Source organism: Cupressus sempervirens, chromosome 7, assembly GCF_028749045.1.
Source record: "Cupressus sempervirens isolate cs-2001-9-10 chromosome 7, ASM2874904v1, whole genome shotgun sequence".
Classification (NCBI taxonomy): domain Eukaryota; kingdom Viridiplantae; phylum Streptophyta; class Pinopsida; order Cupressales; family Cupressaceae; genus Cupressus; species Cupressus sempervirens.
Window position 1 is genome coordinate 663,870,332 of NC_143124.1, and position 11,729 is coordinate 663,882,060.

General features: G+C 34.5%; 1 protein-coding gene across 2 annotated transcripts in view; it reads right to left on the bottom strand.

Moving 5' to 3' along the window:
* The window catches only part of DHS (deoxyhypusine synthase), a 61,343-nt gene extending 55,629 nt beyond the window's left edge, over positions 1 to 5,714 (bottom strand). The window contains exons 1-2 of one of the 2 annotated variants that reach the window (XM_089792491.1): positions 5,175 to 5,714; positions 4,707 to 4,925 (exon numbers count right to left, since the gene is read on the bottom strand). In XM_089792491.1, the coding sequence (XP_089648617.1) occupies positions 4,707 to 4,925; positions 5,175 to 5,561 (606 nt within the window). In that variant the 5' untranslated portion in view covers positions 5,562 to 5,714. The remainder of the gene's footprint in view (positions 1 to 4,706; positions 4,926 to 5,174) is intronic. The other variant, XM_089792492.1, reaches the window with a different exon arrangement.
* Between the last annotated feature and the right edge of the window lie 6,015 nt (positions 5,715 to 11,729).

Below are 11,729 nucleotides of genomic sequence, written 5' to 3' on the forward strand. Positions count from 1 at the left end.
GCTTGGAATGATTTCATCATTCTATCAATATCATTGGCTCTGACTATTCCCAATTTAGATCTATAAATTTGAGTGATAATTTGCCTTGCGCACTCGCTTCAGTTCCAATTTGAAATACCAATAAACTTCTTTGCTACATAGAAGAGTATATGAGTCAATAGGGATTCAAACCTAAAGACTGTGCTCTTAGACTTCTTGATCTTTGTTATGTTATCCAACAACTGAGGTCAGATAATATCACATAGGTTAACATTTTCACCCTTTACTACCATCACATAAGCCATGTGAAGAAATCCGGTTGGGAATGAATCTAACCTAAATCCATGGTTAAATTTATAACCCAGAATTTTGCTGAGGAGTCTTACTCCATCATCTTGAATGGTGTTAACCTTCAGGTTTCTACCATCAAATCTTGTGTTGAGATTTGCTTCAACAGTTCTGCGCATATTCTTTATGTTCATGGGATTGCATCCTTCGTTGCTCAAACCAATGACCTTGTGAATTAGGTCATTATCTATGTATATAAGTGAATATCCTAACCATTGAAGGTCATCATGAACTCTACTCAAAATGATTCTTGTCCACTTGTGGTTTTCAAAGTCCGTATAGAACATGTACTTAACTAGGTTAATGGTTCTAGGTTTGCATGTTTCGATTTCAATGATAAATCATTGTTGCACGTTTCTCCAATTCTTTATGAATCTCAGTATCTCCTATGTTTTCTATCTTACAGTGAATATAACTTCTTATATCCGTGACATGAAGAACATTTTCCAGTACTTGCGAAAATGCCCCGATGGGATCATCAAGTAGAGAAATAAATGGGTGTTTCTTGAAGATATATCTAGGTCTTTCACTGTTATCAAACACTTCTTGTGTTGCCATAGCTGATTTTACTGAAAATATGCTCAATAAATTCAGAGAAATACCTCAACTTCGTGTTTAGGGCTCATGCATATCTGCAAACTTCTTCAGCACTTCAAATAGCTATCAAATCACTCTTCAATATTGCACTTAAGATTTCACACAAGCAAATGATGCTCGTAAATCAATTTGCGTCCTTTAAATCTTTTACAATCTGTACTTTGCATTAAATGCGTATCTGCCACAAATTCAAAATCCTATCTCTATGTAACAAAGAGATTATTTTCTACATAACCTCACATTGATCATATCAAGCAATGCGCACTTTACTGTAGACTTCTCTCAATGTCTAGTATATACTGCTAACTGTGCAACTTGTGGTATTCTTTCTAACATCAATTTTTATTTAAGCTGATGCGTTGTCTTACCGAGAATGCTTAATTCAGGTAGGATGAGTCACAAACAATAAGTGACTTTACTGTCTTATCAGGTGTATTAGGATGTACTTCTTCCAGAACTGTATAAGAACTTCCAGATTCTTTTGCCTTTACAAATGTTTTCTTGAAATCTTCTATTTGCTCATTCATTTCTTCCTTTACACTGTCATCATTTTTTCTATTGTTCCTTCTGTAATTCTGATTTCTGTTCAAGTTTCTTCTATCCATTCTATAGAATCTTGCTATGTGTCCAAAGTTATTACATAACTGACATATAGGTACATTCCTTCTTTGTTCGTTATACTGGTTGTCAGGTGCTCTGCAATTCTTTGCAATGTGTCCAAGATTATTACATCTGTAACAAACAATTTGTCTTCTTTCTCCATTCTCATTGCTATGAGATCTTCTTTTGTTACCTGCACAATTAGTATTCCTAAACATTCTACTATTTGCATTATCATTATCAAATTTAGGTTTCTTACAATCTACTGCATAATGTCCATATCCATGACAATTATGACAATAAAAATTTGAACCGACTTACCTTTGCAATCATCTCCAGTATGTTCAGGTTCATCACATGTAGAACATCTGGCATGAGAATCCTTTCTTGTTTCTCTATTTTTCTCATCTTGATCAGATTCTTTAGATTTCTCAAAGTAAGTAACATTCTCTTTGTCTTTGGATGTATCATCAGATTTGCTCATGTTTAGATCTTTCTTGACTTCAGGAGTATCAGGTTCTTTTCTCTTAATAGATTTCTTAGTGGATTGTCCAAGAAAGAATCCAAGTCCAGTATTATCATAACTAGGTCTTTGAACAAATATTTGTTCTTCAATCTTTTCACTGCTAGTATACAATTTCTCAAGTTGTTGTTTAGTTTGCACCAATTCACCTTTTGCAATAGTATTGTATTTCTCTAATTCTGCATGTTCCAACTTGATAGATTCTAACTCAGATGTTACTTTGCTTAACTGAGATCTTAGATCTACATTTTCAGCTTTTACTTCAGAATCATTCTTACCTCCATTTTTCTTAAGACTTAGCTTAAGTTCTACTATTTTTAACTCATGTTTTAAAATCTCATTTTCTTTCTTTCGATCTTCAATATCATCATCACCAATCTGCTCACTAAATCTTTTTTGTTTCAGAATATCCATCTTGTCCTTTAGTTTACCAATATAAGCTTTTGCATCTTCATATCTATCCTTTAGGCCATCTCTTTCATCAATAAGAAGATTAATTTGCTCAAGAGCTTCTTCAAGATTTTTCTTCAACTGTTCCATATCCATAGGGATTTTATTCAAGCTGTTAAGCTTCTTCTGAATAACTAAGCTCTGATACCAATTGTTATAAATAGATAATACTGAGAGGGGGGGTGAATCAATATTTTCAATCTTTTTGCCCACAACTAAACATTATTAATTACTTTGCCAAATGCATAAGAAAGTAAACCAATAATGCTTAACAATATAAACAACCATACACAGAGAGAGCTCATAACACCATATTTGTTAACTAGGGAAACCCTGGCCAAGGGAAAACCCCAATGGGAATGAAATGATGATTCACTATATAAAGAATCTGGTTAAGGATATTGACCCTGTTAGGAGTCTATGAAGAATGTATAGTGTCTCGAGTCCCTGTTAGGAGACTAGGCCTTGTTAGGGGTTGCTTCAACCCTGTTAGGAGTTGGTAGATCATATACAAATGTGTGCAAGAAGAGCCCACTACCCTAACATGCAACTATACAGTTAAGTTCTTCAAAGTAATAGATATACATATAAAATTGGATCACTTGTTGTACTTGACAATTCTTCTGATTATCAAATCTTCATACAAGCCTTTAATAAACTATAGACAATCTTTCCTCCAATTCGCTCAATGTTGTAAAGCAGGAGTAACTACGCATATATCAACTTGCATTATATCTCGCATTATCACATCGCATCACATCATATCACATCTTCTTTTATATTCTTTTCGCAAATGGAGTTCTTTACTTATATCAAACATATTGATAAATCCTTCCTTAGTTGGCTCACATATCATCCTTAGAGTCGGCTCATCAAGACTTAATAATCAAAATAATACTTTAAGTTGTACAACTCAACTTGCTGACATGCTCTATTCTGTTCTATGAAGTATCTGCATCAATATTTCCTTCATAACTTGAACTCGGTTATCCACGTGCACTAGTACAGATCATCAGGATGACGTCATGCATCACTAGTCAATTGCGCAAGAGAATATTCTTAAGCAATATTCTGTTATCAATAGAACTCATCATGCTGCTGTATCATTGTCCAATACTTAGACAATTTTCCATCACAAATAATCATAACTGAACTGTAAAACATATGTTGCCATAAATGACAACCACATATCTCATCTTATTTGACTGATTCGCCATATTGCCAACACAATTATCATGCCATCACATAAAGCAGGGCAGATGGGTAGCTATTATACAAAGGAAGAACTTTGTATTCCTTTTGTTTTTGACTTAACAAATCTTGGTCTATTATTTTCTTGTTTAGGTGCAGAATTATAGCATCTTAATCGTGTTGCTTTTGTATCACAAACTAAGTATGACGAAGCAGTTCTTAAAAACTTGGGACGAGTGAGTGTAATCTCATAGCTACACGCATATAAAACGTCATAAAACTCTCAAATTACATCTTTCTGCTGGTCAATAACAAATTTGTCTTTGTTATTGTGTTCAAGGCAGCAAATCGCTAACATAATGATAAACATCTTCAGAAAGTAAATTTGAAAAATTCAAGATAAACTTGGGACCGTATCTAGTTTAGTCATCATAAGGTAATAAATACAGTATAAGAATAGTTAGGCAACGGTGCAGTTTCTGTTCGCTTGGTGATAGGCAGAATGTTGCACCTAAACCAGAATCTTGTTAATATTTTGTCAAGTGGTATTTTTTTTGTATTAAGAGACTCTCATCTTATATATAGCTGCTTTATACAATGTGATCTCATGGTTTATTTTTATGACAACGCCCACTATATCTACATGTTTGGCATCATACAATGTTATTTCAAGTGGTCATTTTTTTGTATTAAGAGGCTCCCATCTTATATATAGCTGCATCGTACAATGTGATTTCATGGTTTATTTTTATGAGAACGCCCAGTATATCTACATGTTTGGCATCATACAATTTAATTTCATGGTTTATTTTTATGAAAACACCCAAATGTTTACTTGTTTGCCAATCAAGCCTTCAGCTATGTCTTTCAAGCTTTGTTAGCCTGATTCAGACACTGTTTAGTACTTTAAAAAACTTCTAATGGATTTGCATTCTAAATACGGCATACAATGAAAATGCAATCAAATATCTGGCATAATCTAACAGATAATAGATTCTACAAGTGCTTCCTTAAGTACCTGCTCTTTTTGTTCTTTTAAAAGCTCATCAAAGATAGGGATAATCCAATCTTCAAATTTGCAATAATTATCATTTGGCACCAACAGATTGCCTATTCGATTTAATCCTTTTGATCTAAGCTGAGCTCCAGGTAGGGAAAAATCACCAGTATACGTGGGTGCTAGGCATTTGATGAGGTCCTCTTCAACTCCTCCCGCAGTGGTGACCACAACATGGACCTGTACACATTACTCTGCCACCATGAATCCAACCTCTCTTACTAAATCCTGGGGTCAAACCTCTAAACAGGAAACATCAATGGATAATTATATCAATATGCAATTACAAAAAGAAACAGAAATCATTTTATTTCAGCGAATTGTATTTTTATTAATTTTTCAGGGTGTGTAGAATATAACAATGAATAATTATAATTTGAAACCCAAGGAATTCTCATGTAAGGAGCATTCTAAGGCTGTTCGGCTTACCATATGATGCTGTACCAAAAAGCGAATGGTGTCTCGCACGCCAGATGACACGAGGTTGGAAGTAAACCCCAGAAATATTTTACATTTGACACTTCGTCTGAAAGCTTCCCCACTTCCTTCTTCATCTTCACCAACAGGTTCGTGAGTGAGATCCCAGTCAAGCATAGCATTGACAAGGTCGATTGCCTGCGCAAGATGAGAAGCTTGAAAACCTGTTGTGAGCATTGATCGAAATAGTTCTTCATAGTTGAGTCCTTTGTTGAAGTCATATCCTCTCACTTCCATGCTTTTTCCACTCAAACTTTCTGATGGTTTCAGTGCTGTAGCATACGCAGAGTTCGGAAATTCTTCCATTTCCTGATCATTCTTAGTTACTTCCGAATCCATTCTATCATACTCTGCTGTCTTGAGCACTAAGTCCCAAGGTTCGTGCTAGGGCGAAATAATTTTTGCAACAAGCTTGGCCAATCTTCCACCAAAAAGAGCACCAAAGACGAAATAAAGCGAAATTTTTTCCTTTTCCACATTCATGAAAACACAGCGATATTTTTTTTAAAAAACTGTTCTTTTCGACTACAAATTATGCAAATCAATCTATGATGTTTTCAATCTTTTGAAAATTGGTCAATTATACATTTTTGTGGGAGGATGGCCACGTTCCCTAAGTATCTTGGAAAAAAAACATCACTATGTTAAATTGTATTTCTCAATTGAAATATTTGCACAATTTATTTCAAAAAAAAAAAATTATGACACATTAACATTATTATTATTGTTATAATATAAATTATGAAAATCTAACGATCTCAAATATTTATACAAATAAATTCAGATAAACATAAATTTAGTACAACATAGGATTTCGGTTTGGAAATCTCCCAACTAGCAATGGACTTCAACACACTATTATTTATTATATGTATATAGAATGCATACATCTCATAGAATCAATCTCTATTGATCTTATTTTAATTTATCATAAAGATTTAATGTACAAATAAGTCATGGCTTTGCTCATTTTAGATTACATGACTTTACCTTTCCTATCTAGATAATCCCAATAGAGGATGGTAGAATTACTATGACCAAGCATAGAAACAAGACTACGAGCAAGCTCCCTCAAGGTTCATGCATATATTGAGATCTTCTAGACATGTGATCAAATTACTCAGTCACTCCCCTCACACACTCCCTATCCTTTGAAGGCATTAGAAAAAGGTGAAGAATCATATTCATGGATCTAAAATGAGTATTATATATTACTAATTTTATTCAACATGCATGACTACTTTATAATTCTTGAATCAATTGGTGTTTGATTACAACAATATGGAATTACATATATAAACTGAAGTTGTTTGTATAGATGTGAAAATACACTAAAGATCATTTGTCTAATAGTGTTTATTTGTTCACTATTCTACACCATATAAGTTGTAAATCATTGATATGTGTACACAACTTGGGATATTCCCCTTTTCTAGCTAGTGAGTTATGTTGCCCCATTAGCCCATTTTTCCTTTGTCTCATGGGCAACCTAGGTTTTCTATATGATTAAAGTAGTTTTTGGCCTTGGTGATTTCAGTTGCAGGCTAATCAAGGTTGCTTCAATGGGGTTTTCAGACACTTACTATTTTTAGTAAGTCAGCAAACTTAGCATTCTTGGCATTGCAAAGTTGGATAAGGATCATCTTGTCAAGACCTTTCTAATGAGCTATAACACATGCATATCTGAGACCGGTTGGTTAAAGATTTTAATGTCTAAAGATTTAATGAATTTATTATAAAGTGACTTAATAACTTAAGTTCATATTGTTAATGTCACTTTATTATCTATGGGCACTTTATTTTCCTTAAGTGAGGATATTAAAAAGGAAATTAAGTAATAGAAAAAGGAATGTGAAGAGTCATTTTGTTCTTAAAAGGGAAGATGAAGCTCATTTCCAGCATACTTGATTTTGTGATTTGGGTTTTACTTTCTCTTGTGGAGAGTTATTTTTGAAAGCTTTAGCTTTCAACCGATGAGAGGATGGAAACCTTCAAGCTTGGGTGTTGGATAGAAATGTTGGAAACTACAATTGGAGCAATTGTTATGTTGTCATTAATGTCAAACCTATTGTTGAAACAGGATGTCAAACCACTAGATAGACATTTTATTAATAGTGTAGAGTGTCACATCATTTGATTGACGAAGAGGATTTGAAAATAAGGGACCACGAGATGGCATAGTGAAAGGTTGACTTGAGATGTGTCAAGTATCATGTAAATACAATAGGCACTTGGTAAGTTAGTCCTTGATAAGATGATGTATTGTTCAATCAATGCATGAAGTAAGGAAGACAGTTCGATGAAGCTCAGAGTTCTAACAAATCATAAGGATAAGCTTGATTGAGTGTAAGTATTGCACGGTCAATGAAGGAGCTAAAGTAGAATATTAAGGAGCTTATGTAGAAGTTGATCGAAATAGTTTAAGTCAAAGTACATTAGTTATTGTCAAGCAAATGAATGAAGAAGTGTTATAATGACAAAGTGCAGTATTGGTCAAGTGAGCCTGTTGATGTCAAGTGAGAAAGTATAGTGTGTGTCGAGCTACACAGTAACGAATGAGCAGAAGAACACATTGATTGTTGAGTGACAAAATTTACAATTTGAAAAATATTTGATTTTGAAGCTGACATAGTTGGAATTTTGAATTAGTCAAAGCACATGGAAGATAAGGATTGACGAGCTGGCGTATTTAATGCATGAGGAGAGTTTGTTAAGAGATCAAAGGCAAGGATTTGATCAGAAGTTTCTAGAAAAAGGACAATAAAAATATGGAAGGTTCGATGAATCTGACCAAAACCTAAGATCAATAGTGATGTTTAAGCAAAAAAATATTCAAATTACCTATTTAAGGAGACATAAGATATGTTTTCTAAGGTTGGTTTGTTATTGATTGGTGATCCTAAGGAGAAACTGTGAAGAGCATAGCAACAAAGGTGAAGCATGAAGAGTTTGTGAAAAGTGATTGCTTGAGGGGTTGTCAATCACATCAGTAATGGAGATGTTGATGGAGGCCAATCAATGAACCAACAAATGAGCAATTAGAGATATGAATTTTCAAGTGAGTTGTACTTTATAGATCAAACCTACTATTACATTCTAATCATTATATCAATCAAAATCCTTGTAACGCCCACCAGGGAACCCAAAAGAAATTTACCTAAAGTTTCACTAAGTTTGTCAAACAATTTTTTTTGAAAGATAATAACTTAACAACAATAGAAATAATATAGTGGAAGCAATAACAATAAGAGATAGAATAGTGGAAGCATTAACTCACATACATAACAACCATCATAAATAGATTACATCTCCTAAGGGTCCCATGATGTTGAATCACATTTAATTTAATTAATAATAAAACCCATCCATATTAAAGAATAACTACAAGTACAAATTCCATTTAAACAATATACAATTATCTCGAATGCCACTTGGCAATAATCAAAATGCACAATCATCCATTGTACAGGTCACAAATTATGAAAGGTTGTGTAGCGCCCTGCTAAGGGATCCAAAAGAAATAACCTAAAGTTTTACTAAGTTTGCCAACTTTTTTTTTTAAACAAGAAGAATAACATACACATCAAACACATAGTAGTGGAAGCAATGACATACAATCATTTATAAGCATACACAATAGGTTACATTCCTTGAGGATCCCAAGATGTTGAGTCACATTTAAATTTTAATTAATACTAAGTCTAATAAATACCACATCCATATGAAAGAATTATTGAAAGTCCAATGTCCATTTAAATAATATACATTTGTTCCAAATGCTAATTGGCAATAAAATTTGGAATGTTTAATCATCCATTGTACATGTCACAAGGTATGAAAGGCTAAAAAGAATATACATATGTAGAAATAGAAATGCATCATCCTCCTCGGATCTATGATATATAAGTACAATAAAATAAATGAAACCATCCACTATACATGATATATTCATCCATCATAAAAGGTACAAACATCCATCATAAAATATAACCATCCATCATAATGATAAATAGATAGAATGAAAGGAAATGCAGACAAGGAATGCTTCAACCACGGTGACTATGAACGGAGCTCAATAGTAAGAGTTAAAAAGCACTACCACTTGACCGCGTGGAACCTAAATGGCCCACTCCTGCCGCGTTGAGGAGATAGTCTCAAGTCCCAAACAGGATATCCAACCACATAACACCAGTACTATCTAAGTCTAGGAAATCCTAAAAGTATTCTAACTCAAAGGTTCCAAAATAGATTGACATCTAGACCTAGAGACACACAAGACACGTAGGAAACCTACTATGTAAGTGGGTAAGTATCATCACACGAATCACGCTAGAGTTACCCTAGCAGTCACTTAGAACCCTGGGCCCCTAATGATCCATATGTGGCCACTAGTATCCTCTTGTACTGACAAGGCATACTACAAATGCAAGGTCACAACCAAGCATTCTCTCTACTCCCATCCCAGTTTGTACTAGCACTCGAGGCATGGGTGAGAACATACAAAGACTCTTATTAGGTTCATTTTATTCCCATTTAGTGTAATGTTTTCACTTATTAAACAACTTATAATGGGTTACCTTGGGAACCACTTAGGGCCTCGGCCCCCATTGCAAGCCACTTCCCGACACTACATGCAGATTACCTACCCTAAGCTCATGAAATTACAAATCCACGAATCATATAAAAATATCACCTCAGTCCTATACAAGTGACTAGAAAGCATCAAAAGATAATTGACAATAATCACATCAGTTCTCTGTGAGCAATTGGAAAGCATCCCAAAAATAGTATTGATCAAAGATCCATAATGGTTAAGTCAAACAAGTCACAACATGACATCATCAAGAACAAAGCAAACAAACACCTCATTCCTATCAAAGTGACTAGAAAGAAATCCAAATATATAACTAATCGAGAACTCAAAAATGGTTAAGTCAAGTAGGTCATACATTCACCTCAGCGTCACACAAGAACACTGGAAAGCAATAACAATCAATAGATCAAAACACATTAGAGAGCACACCAAACACATTAACATGGTTGGGTTAGAAGATTGAGAACAAAACATCATAAAATCATAATCACATAACTCCCAAGCCTCTAGTAACAGTCCTAAACTAGTCAAGCTAGGTCAAACCCCAAAACCCCAAAACACATACAACACACAAAAAATAGAGTAGTCTTATTGTTTGGTTTGAGCTTGAAAACACATAGTTGAGTTGAAAGTAAGGTTTAAGTTTCCAAATTAATATATGTTTCGAGTAAATAAGTTTCACAATTAACCTATTCTTATCTTTAAATAAATTGTGCAATTACCCCTATTTGATTTAAAGTCAAATATTTCAAATGACTTATAGGTAATTATTTATTTAAAATGATAAAATATTACTCGTTTTGATTAAGTAAAAACAAGTTTTAAAGGACTCAAAACCTTTAAAATAACAAAAGTCTAGAGATAAACAAGAGAAAAGAACATCAGAGAAAAAAAGCATGGAACAACATGAAACAAACCTCCAACAAAAATAGTCATGAGGTCACACAAGACAGAGCTAGAAAAAATAGTAAAAGTATAGCAAAAGAATAGCAACCAACCAGCTAAGAAGTCTTTATCAGGCCAACAACATGGTTCACTAGAGTTTGCATATTTTCAGCAGCAACCTTCACCTCATCCTTCTTACTAACTTCCTCATTCTTCTTAGAGTGAGCACAGGTACATTTGCTTGGTCCTTGAATCTCTGCCCCTGGAGGGGAGTCCTGGCCCTTGTCAATCTCATTCCTCTTCAAGAGGTTACTCACATTGTCCGCTAGCTATTTGAACAATTTATCCAAATTGCCCAGCTTTGTTTCTAGTTTCGACACCTTCCCCTTAATACTACTTATCTCTTTATCCATCACCCTTTGTTTAGCTTCAAGCAATGGTATCTTATGCATGAGATTTTTCACTTCTACATTCCCAATAACCTCCCAAAGTTTATCAATATGTTGGCCCAACGTTCACTCCCCTCTGGAAGTTTTGTTGAGTTGCTCCATTTCCTTGCCCAGCAGCTACATTTGTTGCTTGAGGATACCAATCTCCTTCAGAATTGGACCTGGGTTGCCAAAGAAGCCCTTGGAAGACCCAAGCCCACCTACGACTTTATCACCCAAATCTGACATATGCCCCTATTCCCCATCATCCTCATTGTCTGATTCCCCATTCCTCCTTATTTTATCCTTGTCCTCCTATCGCCTTAAGGAATTTATTTTCCTTTCCAACTAGTGAGCCAAAAGCTTGTCATCAGAAGGAGGAGAGACCCAATCATCTTGATAGCCTTTACTCTTTCCTTTGTCTCCACTCCTCTTATTATAATGGTCTCTCACAATTTCCTCCACGAAGTCACTTTCCTAGTCAGAGTCATCATCCTCAAAAATCTTTTTCTTCTTTTTTGAACTACCACCCTAGCCCTTTTTCAAGCTTCCCAAACCCCCTTCAGCTTCATCTTGGGTATCAAAATCATAGCCCTTATC